The sequence below is a fragment of the Dermacentor silvarum genome, chromosome 8, assembly GCF_013339745.2.
Source record: "Dermacentor silvarum isolate Dsil-2018 chromosome 8, BIME_Dsil_1.4, whole genome shotgun sequence".
NCBI classification, from domain to species: Eukaryota; Metazoa; Arthropoda; class Arachnida; order Ixodida; family Ixodidae; genus Dermacentor; species Dermacentor silvarum.
The window spans coordinates 79,172,651-79,196,845 of record NC_051161.1 but is presented as its reverse complement, the minus strand read 5'-3'; the positions used below and the strand labels follow the sequence as shown (position 1 = coordinate 79,196,845).

Below are 24,195 nucleotides of genomic sequence, written 5' to 3'. Positions count from 1 at the left end.
AGCGCTTTTGTGGTTCTGCACGTTGCAGACGCATGAGGCCACGGTCCCGGGACCATTTCGTTCTGTAAAATGTCTGTGTGCTCCAAGCAGCACTGTGCATCGACGGGCTAAGCTCTGCTACTCAAGCTGTCTGCGCATTATAGGGTATAGTGGAGGGAGTAGCAGACACGTGGCGTTGAAGATGGCGAAACGTTCAAGGAAAACTGGCTACTCACGCAGTGGTCGTAGGAGACCGTGTTGATGGTGTTGAACTTGGCCAGGTCGTACTTGTAGGGAACGTAGTTGCCGTGCCACGCGACCACGTCGAAGGGCGAGTGGTTCTAGAAAGGATGAAAGAAGAAAAAGCTGCATTAGTGCAAGGCTGGAGTGTCATTTCACACAGACTAATCTCAATGCCCACGAGCATACACTGTCTGCCAATATGAAAGGAAACACTTCCTCTGTGTTCAAACAGCAATTTTTGTAAGCGCGCTAGTCAGAACCTCATGATGATGATGATTATGATGCAGCTGCTGCCCTTTGAAGCTGGTGATCACACGAGTGAATCGGATTAAAAAGAAACGAAAAAAAAGGGGAAAAAAGGTTACTGTTCTCCGAACAGTGCGCATCACACAGTCACCTCTTCTGATATTAGTTTGTCAGCCACCACTGTTCCAGGCATCGCTCACTGTTGTTTGTTATGTTGATTCTCCTACTTAAGAATCCCGCTCATGGAACTTTTCCTCATTACAAGCACACACAGCGGAAAATATTGGCGTTGAACACAAACCGGATGTGCCCTTTCATAATGGCGGAATGTGTGCTTTCATCGGTCAAGATTTTCAGTAAAAGTTTCACTTTATTGTCAAACAAGCGCCGACGTTGCTTCAGCCTTTCCCGGTAAATGAAGTGGCGGAAAATACGCTTCGTAGCGGATTATATCCGGCTCGGCAATGTCTGGCTTGTCAACTAAAGTTTCTCCACCAAATTCTCTTTTCTCAAAATGCAGCCACACTTCGGCTTCTTCGCTAGTTAGAGGATGGCCCTTTGAACCGACAATACACAGTGGACACCGCAGCGGCATTCCGATAAATGTGGAATGCAAGAATCGCCTTAGTACTCTCAGCTTTCGAGGCACGGTGGTCTACGTTAGCCTTTAGCCCTCCATTACGGTGTCTCTGACAATAACACATCTCAAGCTCGATCGAAAAACTGGGACACAGAAGCCGACAGAAACAGCGCCTTCTTTCACTGGCGCTGTGATTGGTCTGCCAACTGGCCAAAACATACAGTTTCCTAAGCGTTTCTCATAGTTGAATGCAACGATTTGGGACGCATCACTTAATCAGTTACCATAATGAGCAAACTGCACCGCGTGGCCATGCCAATAACACTGACCTGAGTAGCCTGGAAGAGGCACCCTTGGTACTTGCTGATGACTACAAAGCCATTCACGTCGCGGTCCTCATACCAAGCCGTTGGCGTCTTGAAGTCGCGAGGATTTGCCAGCCCGTTGGCACCTGAAGCATACACAATGCAGTGTAAGTAACACCCTTTTTTTTTTTGATGACACGCATGGCGGCGTGTTCTTCACAAACAGACATGTTACATCAGGGCGGCCGTTTCCTACTGGGTCACAAGAACTATGGCTGTGAGACAGCGGCGAAGCGTAAGGCACCAAACGTGTCATTCCAACACGTTCACTATCCAAATAAATTGACGCAAAATTACTAACGAACCAAGGCACAATCAATTCAGGCAGTGAAATAGAGTTTAAGCATCAGGACACGTCCAGAAAAAAAAAGAAAAACACGGAGAGGTTTTCGCCACAGGTTCTTGTCGTTGTTAAAGATTCAAACAATCATAAATATTTCATATAATTTAGAAGGGAAGGCGGTAGCATCGCGCTTTAAGTAGTAGCAACCAGCGCGTTAATCTGAGTATGGCCTTCGAGATCCGGCGAAAGCGAAGGCCATGGCCGGAAGAGAAGAAAACGTTTGACAAAACGATAAAAAAAGGGAGGAGGCAGAATTTGTATGTCATTCCAGAATATTTTAGCCGTACAATTTCAACGCGAGACCGACTGGACATCCCGGAGTAAGATCGTTAAATATGGCCATGAGAGCAGGTGACTTCTTTGGACATAAACTGGAGAGAGAATTTACTTGGAAAAGGTAGCGAGGTTCGCCCGAGCAAGCGTGCATTTTCCTGCTACTTCGCATTGCGTAAGAGAAAAAAAAGTTATTGTTACGTGGATAAAAGTTGGCTCAATACTGCACGAGAACTGAACAGCCGTAATCAAATGTGTCCGAACCAAGGCCATATTTCAAACAGCGAAACGGGAGGAAAGACACGGGAATAAGCACACACAGGACAAGCGCTGTTTGACAGCGCCCGTCCTGTGTGTGCTTATTCCCGTGTCTTTCGTCCAGTTTGAGCTGTTTAACGTATGAACATGTGTTTAACGTATTTAACGTATGAGCTGTTTAACGTATGAGGCGTCTGACCGGTTGTGATTCGAGCACAACGTGGTACTCGTCAGTGCAATTCGTTCGGAGGAACACCGAATAACACACGACAAGCTTCGCTTACCCCCATTTCCTCGACAGGGAAGGGGCTACTGATTTTTTTTAATAATTGTTTTGAATTGTCTTGACTTGTAACCTGAAATTTAAGACTGAACTGCAAACTTTGCTTGGCAAAGATCGCATTGCATTCGTCAGTTTCGGTTTGTCAGTCAGAGTTGGCGACAAATACGGTTTCATTTTTTTATTTTTTTTTCGCAGAAACCCTGGTCTGCATACTTTCGATCACGGTTGTAGATATGTAAACTCGCCTTGCGGCAAATTTCACACGCGTGACGGTAAGAAACGTCATGCTCGTGCAACAACAGCTGCGGATACATGCAGTAAACGTCAAGCAGGCTCCTTTTTTTATCTTTTTTTGTCACCCGGAAGAAACTATATGAAAATGGGCTGACGCCTTACCAATGGGACCAAGGTTCGGCAGCACGAAGTGATTGTCGAAGACCTCGAGGATGTAGCCGCGGCTGGGACCGGACACGTACACTTGGAAACGCATTCCTTGCTGAAAGAGGCAGAAAAATTTGCGTCAGCGAATCTCTGCCAGCGCGCGATTAAATTCGATTGATCTTATGTGTGCCCCGAGTGTCGCCAAATGGTCACGCCGTTCATTGCTTCGCATGACACGGTAGCGTATTTCATCTCTGCAAAGTTGTGTATAAGCCTGTAAGGTCATATAATCAAGACATGAGTGAGTATATGTTGACTACGAAGCTGAACATCATGTTGACAATTCAGTCCTTTAGTGGACCTTTTAGTGTGTGCATAGGACGCTGCAAGGGTACATAATTCTGGTTTTCGTTGAGGTATGTAGTAATGCTTCGTATGAATTAGTAAAGTCGTCGCAAAGTGTGCGTTATACTTACAATATAGTACGGTTTACAGTTATGTAAAGTTGGTTCACACTAGTTCAGAATGGCTTTTGAAAAATTCTGGTTTATCGTGATGGAGCTAACCCCCGCAGAGTTACCGGTGGTTTGACACCGTGAAGAAGGAAATAGTATGCTGTGAGTGAACCATATCTGAATGACCTTTCAAAGAGAATTACGAGTGGGAAATTCTCGAGCAGAAAGTTATCGAGCACTTTAGGTAACGACACCGAGCGGAAAGCCTTACAAAGGCATATCAAAAGTGTGCGCCGCTGTTTTGGATGCTTTCCTACAGGCGACGATTTGCACATGTGAAGATAAATGGGCATCAGTGGTTTCCATGCGTGGCATGGTAGCAGTGAACTGCACAGCGGGAGTGCTGTGCTGGACATTGTCAAATTCTGTATTGGCGGCATTTTTAGCCAATCACAGGGGCCGCAGCAACCATCCGGGCAAATCAGAGCTGTCAAAATGGCGAATTCGACAATATGGTGGAATTTCATAATATCCGTAACAGTACCCCTGGGTGGGGCGTAAGAATTCCTTCTTCGAGCGAAACAGTGAAAATGGAGAGAAAGAATAAGAGAGGACAAGTGCACAAATAGGCCTACCCAGCCAGCGAATTCCGTAAGTGGCTTAATTGCTGGCATATTTATTACTTAGTTTGCAATTCTTTCTTACTATTTATTACTGTAATATTGTACACTTCCAATACTAGTATCTACTGAAAGTTTGTATTTTTTATTCTTTGCTGCTTTTAAAATGTACCATACCATTCTCTTACGCAGAGGAGCAACGTTTATAGGTATACTTATTATAAACGTTGGTCAGGAGGTCCCCATATTCTGGGACCACCTGCTGTACTTTCCAATACGAATGCGCACAAACTAGTAACCTGAATAAACTGAAACTGAAGCATTAATGGGACAGTCACTAAACAGAAAAATAAGTTTAGCTGTATTAGTAAAACAATATTTAAGAATTGCAAAAGAAAAGTCATTCTTGCAGTGAGTGTAGGCTTGGTTTGCTGGAAAAGGCGCAAACACGAAAGGTTAGTGGTGACGCTACCGCGAAGTTTCCGCACCAGTTCGCCGTGACGTCGTGAATTTCGACGGCGCCTGCTCAGGCCAGCTTAATCTCTCGGACAACCAGCTAAACTACATTGTATTCTCAAATAGCCAAAGACTGAACTTAGCAAGTTTAAAGAATTTCTGCTGCGCCACAGCAGCGAAAATACGTGGAAATAACTCCTAAACTCGTGACATCTCAATAATGTACGCCGGCGCGAGAATTCGGAGCGTGAAATTATAACAAAAGTTGATTTTTTTCTTCTGCTAGTCAACATTCACCATGATAATAATTAAAATATAGTTTTGAAAAAACACTTTATCAGCCTAAACCAATTTATTGTTTCAATTAGTGTTCGTTTAAGCAGTCCTCACTCTTTTCTCGACAGCGAAGAGAGAAGGAAGAAAAAAAACTGTCAGCCCTTTCACTGGGGTGGAGATGAAAGACCAGCGAAGCTGTACTATGGTGGGAATTACGTATTTCCAATTATGACTGTTACGATGTGATGGTGTAATTGGTTATTTGGACTATTAAAGAAGTTGTATAATGAGTTGTATAAATATATATGATCCGGTGGTTTTCATTTATTTAGTGACCACAGGGACCGTGGCCTTATGGACGCTACGGTTCACCGCCATAGGGTGTACGGCAAAGGTTGGCACGTTCTTCATAAACACATCACTAACGCCGCGCGCGTTCGGTGCGAACGCGGGCAAAACGCCGCCGCCGTCGACAACACTTGTGCGCGTTGTTTGTGTGACCGCACACAACCACTGTCAAAACGCTGGCTACGTGACGAACGGCTAAACACCGTTGTCGACACCGTTAGGGGAGAGTCGGTAGCAGAGGCCGGCAGGGCTGCGCGCATGCGCGCCACAGTGGGAGAGCGGGCACGCACACGCACAGCCTAGGGTGCCTCGATGCCCTCCTCGCCCACCACTCTCCTTCCACTGGGAAATCGCGTTTGCAGTCCGCCGTGCGTTCCCTCCCCGTGAAAGCGCGCGTCCCTCGCCCTCGCGCGCTTTCACTCGCACATACAGCATACAGCCAATGAGAGTTTTATTGCGATAGCAATTATATGGACACTTCAACCGGATTTCTGCCGTCGGCGTCGCCGTCGCCGTCGCCGTGAGGTTCCGTATAGATAAAATCTTCGCCGCGCGCCGTATGCCCCAGCGGAAGCGTGGGGGGACGCGCGCTGTCACGGAGAGCGAACGCACTCAATCTCCCACGCGCAAGCAAGGAAGCGGAAAGCCAGCGCCGGAGGGAGCAGGGGGGGGGGGGGGGGGGGCACTTCTCTGCCAACAACCGCGCTCGTCGCTCGTCCGCACAGTCTCTTATCTCTCCCACGCGCAAGCCAGGAAGCGGGAAGCCAGCGCCGGAGGGAGCATGGGGGGGGGGGGGGGGGGGGGGGGGGGGGCGCACTTCTACGCTTTCAACAACCGCGCTCTTCGTTCGTTCGACCGCACCGTCTCTTATCTCCACACGGCTCTGACCTTTATGCCGCTCAGTTTCCGTTGATAGACCGCAGCGGGCGAAGGTACGTTGCGCTGCCAGCGTTTTGACAGTCGTTGGCTGCAGTCATTCAGTGTGATCTATTCATGTTTGTTTGTGCGCGCTCACACCACGCTTGTTCATTCAGTTAGTAATAGTCGGGCCACATTTTCCAACGCACGCTACACATGCAATGCTGCCCAGATCGGCAGTGCAGCCCTACAGGTGTGTCCCTTCGCACGCGCTGCCCACGGTAAGCGCTTCTCATCAACACCACCGTTTCACACGCGCCTTCTCGTGGTCATCGAGTCTCTCTTCATGTCGGTCTACTTACGCCGCAGCACACCTGCTTACTTAATCAGCTCATGTTTACTACAATTCATATTGCTACCAAGGCCGCTCACCTTACTTCGTATGACATTGCTGTGTTGCTATCGCATTCATTGCTTCGCCCTTAGGGCGAAACTGTGACATTTTTTAGATGCGAGAGCATCTTATGCTCGGGGCATTGTCCGTTCTGCGGCGTCCGCACCCATACTGCGCATGCGCAACTCTCCCTCATTCTCCTCTCCTACGCAGGTGTGCGCTCTCCCCCTCTCTGCCACAGGTGCAGCGCAGCAAATCATTGCATATAACTCTCTCTCTCTCTCTCTCTTTAAGGGTACGCCGGTAGGCGGCGCAAGTGTCGCGGCGCAGTATAAAGCGCGCGTTTGTGCAACGATGTGCGAAACGCCATGAACAGCGTCAACGTCGGCGCTAGTTGCAGCGGCAGCGCGACCGCCGCGGAGCAGAGGAAGGCTCGGGAGCGTATTTCCATGTGCTAGTAGGTACAGCGTTTGACCGCTGGCGCCACGCTGCGCCGCTCGCGCGTACCATGTTTCGAGCCGCCGCCGTTGGAACGGAGGAGGCGTTGACGGAGAAAACGCTGGGCTGGTGGTGACTTAGCCTGCTGATGGGATCGGTGGTATTATAAACGCATCACTGTTTTGATGATCCAAATATAATCTCACTATCAGGGAGGGAGCAGTCTACCTGACTGGAGCAGTATTTTTTTATTTGGGGTGTTGCTACGCTGCGCTCCGCAACACCCCAACGACCGCCGTTTCGCGTCGGCGCCCGGCACCACGGCTGCCGCCGGGGTTCAAGCGACCGCGCTGGCAAACAGTGAGAGGAAAAAAAGGGAAAAGCGTGATATTAAAAAAATGTAGCCAAAGCGGGTTTCGAACCCGCGTACGCAAGATCCCGAAGCGAGCGCCGTAACCACTCAGCCATACAGCCACGCTTCTAAGGGTTGCATTCGTGCAAACCATATCATTGCGTTCGAGCGCCCTCGGTGAACGGAACCACCTAGAAACGCGGTACGTGCGAGCGGCGCAGCGTGGCGCCAGCGGTCAAACGCTGTACCTACTAGCAAATGTAGTGTTGCGGCTCGGGAAGCCGAACGTCAACGTCAGCGTCGGCAATCGGACCCCGAACTTCGGGCCAGGGAAGCCGAACGTAAACGCAACCATCGCCATCAGTGGAACGTGCATAGACCTCGTCTTCGCAAATTTCAAACTCGACCCTCTGCAGCAAGACCCATTGACGCTACACTTCACCGACCACAAAGCCATCGTCTTCAAGATACCGCGCGCACCGACGCTAGGAATCACGTACGATATCTAAATAAAGACGCAACCACCCCGTACAAACGTCTCCTCTCTTCTCAATACATTCTCTCACTCTAACTTTTATTGGGTTGTGTTGCCAAGTGAAACGAAACGGAAACTCGATGCGCACCCCCCGTGATGCTTTCTCATCCCACCATGGTTGCCCTTAGGGTGAGATGATCTAATTTTTTTCTATTTCCGGACGCGACGATAGAAATGTGAGCCCTTAACATATTCGCTGTAAAAAGAGAGAGGGGCGGCGAGTTCAGCTGGCGGCGTTCTTCATTATCGACACGCCCGCACTACGTGCACGTAAGCGCAACGGGAATTCAAACGTCAGCTGGCAGATGCAGAAAGGCGGTGAAGGAGGTCTCTAGTAGAGGTGGAGGGGACCAGAAGCCAGACCACAGAATGCGGAGGCTATCTGACTAGGGAAAGAGAGAAAGACAAATGATGAAGCAAAGAGAGCAGTAATTTATCGCGAACTAACGAAGACACAGTCGCAGACAGTCGTGGAGCATGAACTGTGCACACCGAGAGAGGCGCAGTCGCCGAACTGAGCAAACGCGCGCTCAGATAGCCGATTGCAGTTCTTTAACACAATGGGGTGAAGTTCAACCGAATGTATGTCTCTCTCGTCTTTTCTTTTTTTTTCTTATAAAGACTTTTCAAGAATTAGCACCAACAAAGCACTATTCGAGCAAGCGAAAGCTTTGTTGCCCACCTGAATGACGCAGATCTCGTTCGGGTTCACGTGCATCCTGCCGAACTCGGTAACTATGTTCAGGTTGCCCTGCTGCGGAACTGCAAGCCGCGAAGAACAGACAGTAAAACACTCGCACGTCCGCACTGCCTAACTTCGCAGTTAAGGTCAGGGTTTTGACGGCGCATATAAATCAAACAAGATAGTAAGAGGTTGAAAGCTTGCCTATTAGGAAGTCTCCATCTGAGTTGTACAATGCCCTGAAAGAAGGAAAGAAAAGAAATCACTTAATAAAGGTGAGAAGCTTCGCCAATGTACTTTTCAGAGCTGCAGTCCTTTCAGATCCCAGTGCGTTTTGCGTTTGATGCTTACTTCGACCTCCTGATCAATGTACAATTGAAAATGCATTCGACTAGACAATGAGTTCGCGTACTAATAAAACAGAAACACACTATGATCATAAATTGAGCTCAATAAGCTTGCCTCTTGACTTACTTGTCTTTCATGGAGATGTTACAGCAGTACACATGAATGGCGACCCCATGGCGGGTCCTGGCGTCACCTGCTCCACACACAGTGTTAAGACCCTGGATAAAAGAATCGATTGAACGGTACACTAAGGAGAAGTCTTCAGTCGGCAACAAAAGGAAATTCGCTGTTCATTTGTTACGTTATCATTAAAATATGTCGCTGTCCACGCGATAAGTTCAAGAACAAAATTAAATTTCGAAGCGACAAAAGTCTTAAACGTCACTGCCAAGTGTATGACAATGTTTTGTTTAATGTGATGGTTTGTCAAAGTGTACGACAATGTAAACAAGAGGTTTGTGCCTCTGCTGCTGTCTTTGCCAGTACGGGGGCGAAGGGCTCCCTCAAGCCATCCTTGAATCGCTTTCCCCTTCGCCTCCCACCGCGTGTATTGTGATAAACCAATAAAGAATCAATGAATAAGTGAAGTGAAAACATCAAAAACATGTCACTATATGCATTTACACTGAATACGACGAAATACATTGAATTGCAGCGTTCAGAGTTCATTTGGGTCATACAGTGAACACTCATGTTTTATTTAAGCTTCTTCTGTTTTGTTTTTCCCTTCTCTTCTAGGATGCTTTTGTTTTGCTTAATATTATGATTTTTTGTATGCCATTTATCGGCTTCACACTCCACAAAAAGAAAAGGAACCTAAATGTCTTGTGTTGCTTAACATTGCAAAGTCATATTTTACGTTGAGGTGACAAGTTGGGGTGCCATTTGGTGACTGTACAAAGATGCACTGAGCAGTTTACCTATCATTTATATTTTTAAGAATAAAAATGCAATAATGAGCGTAAGCTTGTTTCGCAACTTACGTCAACAAAGTCGACGGACGCCTTCCCTTGCTCTGGAATGCTGAAGGGCTTCCATCGCAGCTGAAACATAGGACAACAGAACCAGCACCATAATGTTCTTGTCACGACGAGAAGCACGACACGTGGCTTTCCACGGCAAGCGGGAAACCATAGCACATGATTGATATGACTTAGTTAAGGCAGACAGTTTGTCTAGTTGGTAACGAGCCTATTAAGACATTATTACTAGCGTAAAAAGACAGGTACTGATGAAGGAAACATTTAAACATTTGAAACAAAGCGTGGTTTCGTGCTCTTTCCTTAGTCCCTGTCTTGATACGCTATTAAAGATGCCTTAGTATAATTGAAACAACGCCAGTTTGGATGGCGCTCGGGTACACAACGCAAATGCAAGACACGCGACACAGGTAGACGCAATGAGGAGAAGCGACAATGACAAATCTTTTCCTCGCCATGTACATTTGTGCCCTGTGTCCTGCATTCGCATTGAGCCCAACCACTATATGGAAAGTCACCGACTAGCCCAAATCCGTCACGCTTTTAGGCCACTTTGGAATTACGCTAAAAGTAAATGGACGAAAAGCAGTAGAAGATATGCAATACCTAGATGCAAGCGCACTTCTCCACACAGCTCGTTTGACCTAACAAAAAATGGCGGGCCTCAAGCTAGAACCTAATCAAGGTGTCAACATACGGGTTTGTGACGTCATACCTGCCACCCTCCGCTCCCCGCACCGTCCAAGTTGTCAAAACGCGTGCCTCCACTTGCAGCCATTTTGGTTAGGACACGTTAGGTACGTCGGAAAGCCTGCTTACGAAATTTCGCATGTTCGGTCTCACCTATACTTCAGCAGCGCGGCAGAACAAGAACAAAAGAAGAGGAGGGGGGAGACATGATCTGTTATCGATGTTCCTTCGGCCTGTTCAATTTAATCATAGACTTATGAGTTGCACTAAAGTGGCGATATTTTTCTGCCGCCTGTTTTTCTCTCGGTTCCATTTTTCACCCGATGGAAGTGCTATAGATTGAGGCCGCCAGTATATTAACAATTTTCCTGAGGGCGCGCCGTATTAGCCAGGTGGCACCATCTATCGTCAGGCCGGGCAACGCCGACATGCTGGTATATGCAACTGGCTATAGCAGCGTTTGGCTGTACGAGAAGAGCCGTAATAATAATAAAATAATAATAATAATAATAATAATAATAATAATAATAATAATAATAATAATAATAATAATAATAATAATAATAATAATAACAAAAATAATAAAAAGCAATAATTTCGCTTTGGATAGATTCGTCTGGCGCGAGATATTTCACAAATGGTTTCGCTTAGCCGGGCATCCGCTCTGACATGCAAATTGCTGCAGAGAACTGCCCTGTGGTCGCTTAGTACTATAAGAAGCATGCGGATTTCTGGAAAGCCACGTTGCAGTTAGCGCGACGCAAGAACAGATATCTCTTCCGTATTCACACCTGTATTTTGACAAAACTCATTTTAGGCGCACAATACCATGCGCTGGGGAAATAAGTGCTGCATGTAAGCGTAATATTACAACCGGAGTGTTGACTTGTTAAGCACTTATGCGGCGTTCAAGAACACGGACACGTGGATGCAAACGCGAAACACCGCAGTGTCGTGTTTCCTTCTGTCCGTCCGTGTTCTCGAACGCATGCACAAGCGATTTTTCAAGAACGATAGCAGACGACGCCTGCACTTTAAACAAGTTAACGCAACAGAACTGTGAACTCGTGCCGAATTGGATCATGCACGTCGGCAAATCGATGAGTGCACTGCCAGCTGAAATAGCTGAAACGGACACCCCAATTGACTATGCAATAATAATAGTAATTTCTGGCATTTTACGCGCCAAAATCACGGTACGATTATAAGGCACGCCGTAGTGTGAGACTCCGGATTAATTTTGACCACGTGGGATTCTTTAACGTGCACCCAATACACGGCACACGGGCGTTTTTGCATTTCGCCTCCATCGAAATTCGGCCGCCGCGGATTGAATTAGAGCCCGCAACCTCGTGCTAAGCCGCGTAATGCCGAAGCCACTAAGCAACTACAGTATCTTCAGTGTCTGAAAGTTATTTTTGCAGCCGAAAACAGCGCATATGTAGCTTTGGACCTTCGGTCGCCTGTCATCACATTAATTACTCACGAAACGTGTGAGAATCCCAGTAATTTGCCATAGTATACAACTATACCGCTGCAAAGTTACCGCTAGGGTGCATGACAGTCCGCACATACCACTGCGAACAGGAAAGCGGTTGGGCAGCGAAATTGGACTGGTTCGAAGCTAGGTTCCTCCTCGCCGCGAAAAAAGGGCCTTATATTCATTTTGGATGAAGCATCCGCATAGCGTATACCCGAAAGCGTATACGTCGTGGTGCAGCAACGTTGCAACACGAGGTGTAGCAACGTTTCGGAAGCTTCTGGTCCGACCGTGAAATGTCGAATTTAGCTGCTCCGGATAACACGTGGCACGCAGCTACGCTCCTAGCGTCCCACCCCCATCATTATCTTTTGCGCGCGTATGAGTTAATTTATAGCGACAGATATGACGCGACGGTTACATGCACAAAATATGTCTTTACGGTCCCTGTGGCTACCGACCAGGGATTCTGAAAAAAGCAGATCACATGGCCCATCACTTGGTGATGGGACGTGTTATACATATATAGCCGCCTAAGACCTCTAGTACAATACATTGCACAGTGCCTTCAACTTTCTTTTAATTCACTTGGAATTGATTACGCGAAATATTAGGGGTGTGCCAATATTAGAAAACTTCGATTATTATCGAATGTTATATTTTTATTGTTAGTATTCGATTAAAAAATAGACGTGGTTCGAATACTACGTTGTATACGAATAATCGAATCAAATAGAATATATTGCCGGCTGGGCGAGAGTAAACACGGTTCTTAGCATTTGTTTCCACCTAATCTAAGAACAATGGGGCGATTTTGTGCTCAATCTTGTGATTTCGGACTGCTCCCAAAATTTTGCCTGTAAAGCACACTTATCCACTGAACGTCTAAAAATTGCGGGAAAGCCAACGTTTCAGTTGCAAGGAGCAAGGGTTTGCGGACAGCGAGGGCGCACTTTTTCTTTCTTTCTTTCTTTCTTTCTTTCTTTCTTTCTTTGTTTTAACGCCATAGCGTTAAGGGCCCCCTGTCGCAAAAAATCCGGCGTCGGCGTCGGTGACGGCGTCCGCGGCTGAGAAAATCATCCCGAACCACCCCGACCACGCGGGCCCTCCGCGTGGCGCAGAGGCTTTATTGAACAAATTCAATTTCTCAAAGTAAAATCCCTCAGGATAATCGTAAAGTACGACTTAACCACAACCTATAGACATAACAGCGTCGGATTGTAATTAAAATATACGAGAAAAAATAATTCTGTTACGAGGAAAATCAAATACAAACCCCTTTTCCGGCATTTCTACCATTCATATAGCGGCGCGCCCGGCTAGGTTACTTTCAAAAACCCCATTCAGATGGCGCTCGCCTCCTCAGCAGCGTAAAACAGCAGTGGCGCGCTGAGGCGAAGGCGGAGAAAAGAAGCTGCAGTAGCCGGGAAGCCTGACAAGCATTCGGGAATCTTTGCTATCGCGTTCCACTCTTAAAGGCGAAGCTTAAGCGTCCTCCATTTTTTTTTTGCACCGACACCCTTAATTCTGAGCTTATTGTTTGACAGCAAGTGAGATGAGTGACGGCTAGCACTGAGTCAAATGCCTCCGAATTTACGTGCATTTGATGAGACTTATGTTCGCGAGGACGGCTAGTGGGAATCACTAAATTGTCCAAGTTAACATTTGCCAAATACACAATGTTTTAGCATTACATGGCTTACTATAGTAATGACAATATTGACAAAGTAATTGCAATGTTGCAACAAATCAAATTAACCCAATTGGCTAATAAATGCATGGTCATAACATTATTCAATATTCGGTTCGATATTCAAGCTAAGCATTCGTATTCGATTCGTATTAGAAAATTTTGATATTCGCGTATCTCTACAAAATATTGATATGAAGTACGGTGCATGTGTAACTGTCTAAAGAAGTGGTTTACACCTTTTCTTGTAATTCGCTTTCGAGAAATTTGACACTAAGTTGATCTAGACGTCTGTGTCACCCCAGACGGCGGAAAGCGACCTTGAGGTGTTTCGAAATCGCTGAGATTGTGTGAAAATATCAGAAGCGGCCGCAACATGGCAATGCACTACACGTACTTCCATCATCATCTCGCTGTTTAAGCAATGAAAAGCAGTTTTAACGTGACAGCGTTTAGGGCCCCGTGTCGCAGAAAATCCGGCATAGGCGTCGGCTTTGGCGCCCACGGCCGAGAAAAATCATCCCCAACCACGCAGGCCCTCCAAATATATTTAGGTATGCCACACCATTCAATCATTAATGTGGCTCATACCTTGTCTTGCATTCTTGGCAAAGCTACTCCTCGGTATTTTGAGAATCACGATCCACGAACAAATGTCGTGAAACAAAACACTCACAGCGCATGCCTTTTATGTTAAATCTTCTCAGACTGAAATATTAAAAGTACGAAACAAAAACGGAAACCTGAAAATTATGCAATTTTTTTGGCGCGGCTGTGCAATATCTCCAGGATCGCCTCACGCAAGAGGCCGCGTTTCTACCAGAAAGCTCGCCTTCGTGCATAGCGTTCGCGGCCAGTGTTTTCCGGTAACAGTTATACGGTTGCCTAAGCTGCAGTTGTCGAGAAGCGTGAGAAGCGGTCAGGGATCTTTGAATGCTATCACGTTCCACTCTTAAAAGTGAAGCTTAAGAGTCCTCGCAATTTTTTACCATAGCAAACATGAGGAGTTGATGGAGATATTTTTAGTTTTTTTTCACGTACATGGGGACGCAGCTCTTGGCACTTAACCGTGGTATTTCAATTTTAAAAATTGTTTTTCAAGTTCATTACAGTACAGTAGACAATAAAGGCTACCTTTAATAGCGATTATGTGCCACAATTGTGTTCGGGTCTCAAGAGGATATGCTATATATATATATATATATATATATATATATATATATATATATATAAGCATACACATTTTTTAACGCACCTGGTTAGGATTCGGGTGGTTGGAGTTCCAGTCGGCGGTGAGGTTCTTGTTCCCATTGTACTTGGTGAATGGTGCGTGTTGCACCGATGGCCTGATACGGTACAGCCAACTGCAAGGAAGTGCAAAGCATTAGCGGGATCACGCTTCCATAACTGTGTCCTATATACAGGGTGATCAATTTTAAGTTTTACGGAATTTTTACGAACCACCTGTTGCAGATAGCATAATTCTTGTCCTTGAGCTGGATTATTGGAAGAGGCGGACATTACTAGCACGAGAAATCGAAACACATATTCAACCAATTAAAAAAAGCACGAAATAATTGCTTAATTAATTACTTTACTGCAAATATTTCAATTTACGAACTGTATAGCCGGTGAGCTCGCAAGACGATACACTTGAAGTGAATTCTCAGGATGACATCAGTTCCGAGGTATTTTTTCTCCAAATTTGGAAGGAAATACATGGGCGTTCCAGTTATTTTTGTGCATCAATGCATAAAAGAGCGTGTTGTTAAAACAGTAATCGGAACAGCATTGCACTTTTAGGACAACTTTGATGGCGCGTATCTCCAAATTGGAGTCATTCTGTAAATTAATTCCAATTGGATACATTTTGCAATTGCAATATGTGCCGTAAAGTGATTAATTCAAAATACACTTACTGAATTTTGTTAATTATTCGAATATGTGTTTCGATTTCTCGTGGAAGTAATGTCCACCTCTGAATAATCCAGCTCAAGGACTATAGTACTGTTATCTGCAACATAATATTTTCAAAAAATTCTCTGAAACTAAAAAACGATCACCCTGTATACACGTTGACCCCAAGGTCGCGGGCTGGATTCCCTAACCTCGACGTCCACGTTAGGACAGAAGCAAAAATGGAGTGGTGATCATGTGGTGAACTTTCACTCCAAGAGCACATCGCTACGTTCACGTCGTAAAACCGAGAAGACGTAAGCTGTGCCAGACCATTCCCACCAAGTTGTTGCAAACAAGAAATATAAAATGCAGTAAAATAAGTCAGTCAGTTGGTCTCGTGAACCACTAATTAAATAAATAATTCCTCAAGTCAATCAACCAAACTCATTTGTGGTTGATTGATTGCGAGTTGCCTTCAGTCCGCCTCTTTCGAAGTCCCCCCCCCCCTTTTCCTCCTTTTTCCCCCACACATTGTACAACTTTTCTTGTGGAAATGAACTATTTATTATTATTATTATTATTATTATTATTATTATTATTATTATTATTATTATTATTATTATTATTATTATTATTATTATTATTATTATTATTATTATTATTATTATTATTATTATTATTATTCTGCTAGTCTGATCCAAAGACCTCACGGGGTGCTAGGAGCGGAACATTCCGTATTACCGGTAATATAAGCACCGCAAGAGTTTGAGCACCAGCCCACAGTATTTGATGACAATATTGCAGAAGAAAACTAACCACCGAATGTAAACAAGATTCGATTCTATAAGTAAGCTGCCGTATTGTTGTTCGAAACTATTAGGACCGCAAGAAAAACAATAAACAATCGAGTGCTGAATTCCGAAGTAATAAGGTATAGCTGTTTCCTCGATTATTCCATAACAGACACGCCGCGGCAGATGAGTGGAAATGGCATTGCGCTGCTAAACTTGAGGTTCCGGGTTCGACCCCAGCCGCGGCGACCGCATATTGATGGGGATTCGAAATGCAAGAACGCTCGTGTACAGTTAGATCTAAGTGTACACTTAGATTCAAGTGTTCCCGTTTAAAGATCCTCCTCGCATGGTCAAAATAAATTCGAAGTCCCTCCCCCCCCCTTCCTTCCACACACACAGACGCGCTATGGCGTGCCTCATAAACAGATCGTGGTTTTGGTGCGCCTATAACGCGAGAAGGCAATTGTGATGATTCTGTAACGGGAGTGCGAGCTCTTTCTCCTTCTCTCCTCGTGCTGGATCGCGCTGTTTAAAAATCCGAGCTGCCCCGAAAGGAGGCGCAAATATTATGCGCACGCATTGCTGCCTGCACTGAACTGTGGCTCAAGAACTATACAGCGTCCCTCAATGAGGTGACCGTTGTTATACGCCATGGTGATCGAATGCGCATGAAATAGAACGCTCGATGGCTGCAGTGAATCATATCTGCAGCATGTGTTACGTCGGATTCGCGTCGCTCCCCGCGAGTACTTTCCTGCGGTGAAAATAACGACGCCTGGGGTACATTGCCCCCACCCGCCCTCTATGAACGCCTTGTTTCTCTCTCACCACAGCCATGTCGCTGTATAACTCAATCCAAGCGCGGCTGCTTGGTCGCGCGTGTCGAACTCGACGCACCTGTTTCTTTTTGTTTGCGTGTTTTTGTTTTGGTGTTTTCGCACACACTCACGGCGAAAGCGCCAAGCGCATACGCGCTATACGAGGTCCCTCTTGAAAACTTATACATCGAGCGGTTTGGGCTCGTGATATACGACAAAAAATAATTAAAAGATAAAATTAAAAAAAACGCTATTCATAATGTGCCTTACACGGACATACCAACGACATTTTCTTTTGCTTGACGTCACTTTAGCAAAGTGGGACACTCGCGGTATTTAATGACGTATGTAATCAACAGCGTACATTAAAAGCGCCCATACCGCTGACTAATTTACAAATACTAGCACAAAAGAATTTATTTGGTGCCGTTGAAGAGGGCGCTAAAGAAGCAAGCTGATTCCGTACCATTTTTGTACTCTCTATGGGCCAGTATTTTCCCATTAAAAGCTTTAAAAAGTGCGTTATAACGTTTAGTCTGCCCGTACCTCCAAAAGCAACATAATCCTTATTTATTGAGAAATTAACTGAGCAAGTAACTTAACGCAATAAAAGAAAACACAGACACAAGAAAGGCAGACAAAGACATAGTCTGCGTTTTTTATTTGGCTAAGTTACTTGCTCAATTATGGAAAACCAACTATAGTCCAACAATTAATTCTTCTAGACTTGAGAAACTTGGGCAAGATAAAGGGTCAGCACGAAGATGGAGGCTTGAAGTGATCCACAACTTTACGACAAGAGGATTTGTCAAGTCAACTTGCCAAAAAAAAAAAAACGTTGGCCTAACGCAGCCACATTCATTGTTCGACCGCTAGCTGTCGATCACTTTACCGAAAAACACTTAACGAGCCCCGAGAATGCATTCTCGAGCTCCATGATGGCACGAATTTTGACAGCCTTGTATGTGCTGTCACAATCCCTGACTTTTTTTTTTTTTACTTCCTTTCTGAAGGAAAAAATTTAAAAAAGAACAGCTAGGAAAAAGTAACATACTCGGTATTTAATAAGTGTTTTGAATTCTGGGGTTTTACGTGCGAGGACTACGATTTATGAGGCGCGTCGTAGTAGGGGGCCTTGGAATAATTTTGACCGCCAGGAGATCTTTAACGTGCCCCCAATACACGGGGCACGGACGTTTTTGCATTTCGCCCCCATCGAAATGCGGCCGCCGTGGACGGGATTCGATCCCGCGACCTCGTGCTTAGCAGCGCAACACCATATATCCGCTAAACCACTGTGGCGGGTTTTAATAAGTGTAATCTACCAATCGAGCTCATATTCCACTTTAGTAACCACTGAACCTTTCAGGCTCTGAACGGTTCGACACGCGTTCGGATCTCGCTTCCTAGTCGTCGTGAGACGCGGTAATGAGTCTACGACGTTTGAAATATTCATACAGTATATGCACCCCCGAAAACCCTGCTTCCCAGGAGCAGCAAAAAAGCTTTGGCGAAGTGTAAAGCATCTGCAAACTAATTAATGAAGCAACGCGCCCTAGAAAGTTTAGTACAACGTTCCCTACCATATTTAGTCGACTTTCTTGCATACAGCGCGTTGCAAAAAAAAAATGTCTAAAAAGTAGGGAAGAGACAGAAAACAAAAAGAAAGTCATAACAAGCGGTCTAACTGCTTTATCCAAGTTTTCTGCGCTTACTAAACGTTACTGAAAGAAAAAAAAGCGCTAGAAAGGTTATTAAACGGCTACGCCGTACCGTTCTTTTCACCAGCGCTGCCAAACCCACAAGTGCTTTATACTGGGCAGTACGTTTGGTCCGCCTTACAGCTGTCCTCTATATAGAAGCAGCGGACGCACTAATGGCAGCGGCAGTGCACATGCAATCTACGCTTGGTCCGTCTTGTGCGCAAGGCCAGAGGGATCCTTATGCTTGTAAGAAATGGATTTCCGTTATATGCTCCCCATGTAGTAACTCTTGTAAGAAAGAGCGGGCGCACTCAGCTTAGCGTGCCCCAGCAGCATTGTGCATCCATTCTGTGCTTGAATGGCCTTTTGCGCAAAGCCGTTAGCATCCGTGATGTGTGCATTGCAGTAAAGAAGTACTTAGGAGACCTGCGCGTTTCTTTTCCCCTGAACAACTCATTTGCCTGCTTATGCCCTGCGATCAACGAACTCGCTACAACCAAGCGCCACCCCTATAATGTACGGCCTTATCCTCCTCCCAGTTTTTGTAACGCAGCGCATTATACATGCAGAACAAGCGCCAACAGCTTTGATGTTCCGTTCACTACTGTGTAATATTATCTCTTTTATGCGCTTGTATTTTTTTATGTATTCTAATGTGTAGATTCACCCCCCCCCCTCCCCCCCCACATGAGATACCCACTATATATGGCTCTTAGGATACTAAAATAAAAAGACGCATGCAGAAATACACACGCACGCCCACAAACAAACTGTACGGAAGGCAAACAAGCGCGTCCTTTATGACCAACTAAAAACAGGGAAAAAAAAACAAGGATAGGAATGATCGCTGGCCCTTTCTTTCTTCCTTTCTTTTTCTTTTTAAATACCGATACGAGAAGTAGACAGTGTCCCAGCTCAACGTCGATATGCTTTTCTCAAGGTAATCAAGTCACAGGGTGCTGGAAGCCGCGGTCTCGAATACCGAAAGATAATAAAACAAGAGCTTTCGTCAACGCCTATACCGTCGAGACCGTTATATTGACAGCTCAGAAATAACGCCGATCACAGAAAGCGCTGCTGATATTATAGACACGGTTGGGGGACCAGAATACGTTTTTCTCAGGTCGTTCAATATGCGATAGTGGCGTCTACCGCGGTTGAGATCTTTTGGTTAAAGTTTAGTAGAAACAAAGTAGTTGGCTTAGGAAATTTTACGCTTTAACGTTCACAAGATCACAGCACAAGAAATGTTTCTTCTTCGCGAAAGTCACAAGCATGGTTTTGAGGGTTCCCAGGCACACATGCCCCAGGCTTACAGTACGAAGCACTATTTCGCCAAATTTGTTTATTTTCATACCGATGTCAAATACGCAAATAAAGAAACAAACAAAAGCTAACTAACCAACTAACAAACAAACAAAATCAGATATTCAGCCATTTCAGTGATAGTGATAAAGAACCAGAAAACGTGAAATTACTATAAGTACAAGATACAAGACCGTCAGTTGGAATATGACTCTATTTAGCACTGAACTTGTCAATAAGCCCAATATACACAATCTTAATCTCCACAGGTGTTTAGCGGAAATAATAAGGAACTTTAATGCAATGCAACACGCTACAAGGGGTCTAAACTGCTTATTGTGGCTAGTTCTACGCGTGTAGTGGTGAGACATCTTTATAGTATATATTCATTTTCTAGCTATGTTTACAAAAGTTTACAGAATCAAAATACAACATTGAAAGCATTGACGCAAGACCCTTTGGCTGGTCGCAAGATCTTCACCAGCGAGAGCAACTTTCTGGACTCGACCGACAAGTCGACGCGACCCGACAAACTGACTCGACACGACCTTATCGGGTTCGTGTAAGCGCAACTTATACTATATCGCCTCTCACCTTCTCTTGTTGGTCTCCCTGGGAGCCGTGAAGGCAGTGCCGGACAGCTGCTCCGCGTACAGACCGTAAGGACACACTTGCGGGTTATTCTGCAGAGTAGAAGAGGAAACGGCACGATGTATAGTTGAACTGGTGTAGTGACGATAACAGTTCGCATTGAGCGTTCCCAAGCGACACATTTAAGGGACACCGTATAGCGGACTGCTCGAGATTCATTTTACAGCGCCCGCTGTTACAACTATATACTTGCCGGCTACATTCAAGGCCCGTTATGTATACATGCATAACCGCCCCTCGATAACGTATCATCACCATGATGCCTTGCAAACTTGTTAGGTGCGTTATAGAAATGAAAGCTTGGCGAGTTCGTATTGATTCAATGCTGACCAACAGCTCTTTCATTAAACTTAATCTGCCTCTGTCCATCGTTTTGAATGCATGCGTCAGCATGAGGAGTGGAAAAAAAGTGCGTGTGTGTGTGTGCAGTGCAGGAGGCCTATCACATGGTAGAGGTATATATATATATATATATATATATATATATATATATATATATATATATATATGCAACTGACGGTGGTCTTCTCCAAACCACCCCACCGAGTTCTGCTTGCGGCTGCACAACTGATAGACCACCGCGTTGCTTTGTGCAGGGAGCACAAGGACAACAACATATATGACGTTGCAAAAAAAACAAAAAAAAAGAAAGATCGACGCTCGGGTGCCAAAGAGCTTGCTGCGTAGTCTATTCAACAGCACGTGCTCTCGGCGGCCGCCAGCTGCGCGGTAAGACGCCGTGCGCCTCGCTTTTTCCTCCTAGACGTTTCAGCTGAAACAGTTCATTTACTACATACTCATCGGATAGGCACACTTGCTACCTAACTATAGGCCGGCTGCTTTTTCACAACACGTCCACGGATCCATATATGTTTCGTTTCGTTATTTTTTATTTCTTACCTTTATTTTTAGCAGCGTTAGCTACTAATAGGCGGGATCACTATACTCGACGTCGTCGTGAAGTCGATATTACATGAAAAGCAAAAGAAGAAAGGAACGCGAAAACAAAACTACGTTCTTCTAATCATCGGCTCGCGGTGAGCAGTTCATCGAGAAATGTTAGGCGTCATTTTATAACCGCAGCCAATGGCCAATGCATTTCTACAAGTTAAGAAATACGTAGTCACAATAGCCTTACAAAATGTGGTTGATCCCTCTTATATAGGAATCGGTATAGAACACGAAAGTGAAACGTGTCTTCACAGAAGTAGTGTAATGTTTATTGCACATTGATATATAATGTCTATTGGTGTTTTGTGGCTAAAGCGCCCTTAGGCGTTGATGCACCCACGCTGACGCCTGGTGGCACGTCTCCTCCATCACGACTACCAACGTCGATGACCATGAGCAACCGTCGTGCATATGGAAGCTGCACTACGCTGCACACGCTAGCACAACGCGAAAGACGAAGCACGTAACTGACACACTAATACAACGCGCAAGACAAAGCACGTAACTGAATCGTCACCGAGTCAAATCAGCGCGTACAGCGCGTCGTAATTGCAGCCTCCGCGATCAACTTCAGAAACATTTTCAGAGCTAATTGCGGAGGCCACGCTCCGCTGTGCTGAGTACGGTGAACGCCACCTAGGTGGCGTTGGTAGTGCTTCTTGATGCCAGCGTCCCTTCGAATGCTGGCATCGAGGCGTCGTAGTGCTGAGACCACCGAAGCGTTCACTGTCGGTGCGCGTTAGTGTCATAATGCAGTACTTCTCTTTTCTGCTCGTAGGCGGCGGCACCGCCCCGAGCAAGAGCGCGGGTACACGGAGGAGTGTTAGATATATAAGGCGCGTCTGTGTAGCTCTCTGCAAATGCGTTAGTGGCGCAATGGGTTAAACGCTCGGCGATCTATCGTCGCGGACCGAGAGGTCGTGGGTTCGATTTCCAAATTTTGCATGTTTGTGGAACTTTTTCTTATGGTTTCTTTCTTAGTATTATGTTCGTGTACATTGTAAGCTGACGTATTTCCGTGACGGAAATACGTCAGTGAAGTCTTGGTGGACCCCGGCATAAAAACACTTTCGTGTTAAAAAGCAAAAAATAAAAAAACATGAGTAGGCCGAAGCAGACACCGTCAAAACCAGTGACGTCATGGTGAGTATTGCGTGAACTTCAAGGTGGGGTCGCCACGCCCTCTTGCGTTCTTTTTTTTGGTTTAGCAGGCGTCCTCTCACGATTAAAATGGTTTTTATTGCATTTTCTTTTATAAATTTATTATTACACTCAAGGCCAAAGTCATTGAAGAGGGGAGTTGGTTACAGAAAACGAAAAATAAAAATAAATAAAAGCAGTTAGTTAGAACGTTCAAGTACAAAGGCTTTTGATTCTACAGTTTTAGCTAGGGTTTACAACATCATGAGAAATTGGTAGCAAGCTAAGATAGTAAAGTGGTAAATACAAAATGCACTTAGGTTACAAACATACAGCAAAAAAGAAAAAAAAAGACTTCGATTACACAAGGTTAGCTAAAGCTGCTCGGAATCTTTGGTTATCGTGAATGGATACGATGTCAACAGGAAGATGGTTCTGTTCCGTGGATGCACGAAGAAAAAAAAATGACTGAAAAAAATTTTTGTGTGACATTCGAATGAACACGAATTACAGCGAATGATTCAGGACCTTAGCCGAGAAACTTTGAGTGGGATTGAAGATTAATATGCCTGAAACAAATATAATGTTCAATAGCCTGGCAAGGGAACAAGAATTCAGGAACGCCAGTCAGCCTCTAGAGTCTGTAAAGGAGTACGTTTATCTCGGGCAATTACCCACAGGGGACCCTGATCATGAGAGAGATATTTACAGAAGAATAAAATTGGGTTGGAGTGCATACGGCAGGCATTGCCAAATTCTGACTGGGAGCTTGCCGCTGTCGTTGAAAAGAAAAGTCTACAATCATTGCATTCTACCGGCGCTAACATATGGGGCAGAAACTTGGAGGTTAGCAAAGAAGCTCGAGAACAAGTTAAGTACCGCACAAAGAGCGATGGAACGAGAAATGTTAGGCCTAACGTTAAAAGACAGGATGAGAGCGGTGTGGATCAGGGAACAAACGGGGATAACCAATATTCTAGTTGACGTTAAGCGGAAAAAAAATGGAGCTGGGCAGGCCATGTAATGCGTAGGCTGGATAACCGGTGGACCATTAGAGTTACAGAATGGATACCGAGTCAAGGGAAGCGCAGTCGAGAACGGCAGACAACTAGGTGGAGTGATGAAGTCAGGAAAATTACAGGCGCAAGTTGGAATCAGCTAGCGTAGGACAGGGGTAATTGGAGATCGCAGGGAGAGGCCTTCGTCCTGCAGTGGACATAAATATAGGCTGATGATGACGATGATGATTCGAGACCAACCTTATAACGGAAGTCAAATCAAGGCGATACGTCTTGTGACTGAAAAATGAGATCGTTGCGGAGCGTTGAATGATGGAATAGCTTGTGAAAAGAAACTAAACGTGCGATTTTATTGTGGTATG

At 45.3% G+C, this 24,195-nt stretch overlaps 1 protein-coding gene across 1 annotated transcript in view; it reads right to left on the bottom strand.

The window, feature by feature from the left end:
• LOC119461476 (homogentisate 1,2-dioxygenase) overlaps positions 1-24,195 on the bottom strand; it is a 60,670-nt gene that overhangs the window by 20,829 nt on the left and 15,646 nt on the right. The window contains exons 3-11 of the mRNA XM_037722804.2: positions 20,667-20,755; positions 14,809-14,917; positions 9,697-9,756; positions 8,840-8,931; positions 8,570-8,604; positions 8,366-8,445; positions 2,967-3,066; positions 1,378-1,499; positions 216-320 (exon numbers count right to left, since the gene is read on the bottom strand). Coding sequence (XP_037578732.1) covers positions 216-320; positions 1,378-1,499; positions 2,967-3,066; positions 8,366-8,445; positions 8,570-8,604; positions 8,840-8,931; positions 9,697-9,756; positions 14,809-14,917; positions 20,667-20,755 — 792 coding nt within the window. The remainder of the gene's footprint in view (positions 1-215; positions 321-1,377; positions 1,500-2,966; positions 3,067-8,365; positions 8,446-8,569; positions 8,605-8,839; positions 8,932-9,696; positions 9,757-14,808; positions 14,918-20,666; positions 20,756-24,195) is intronic.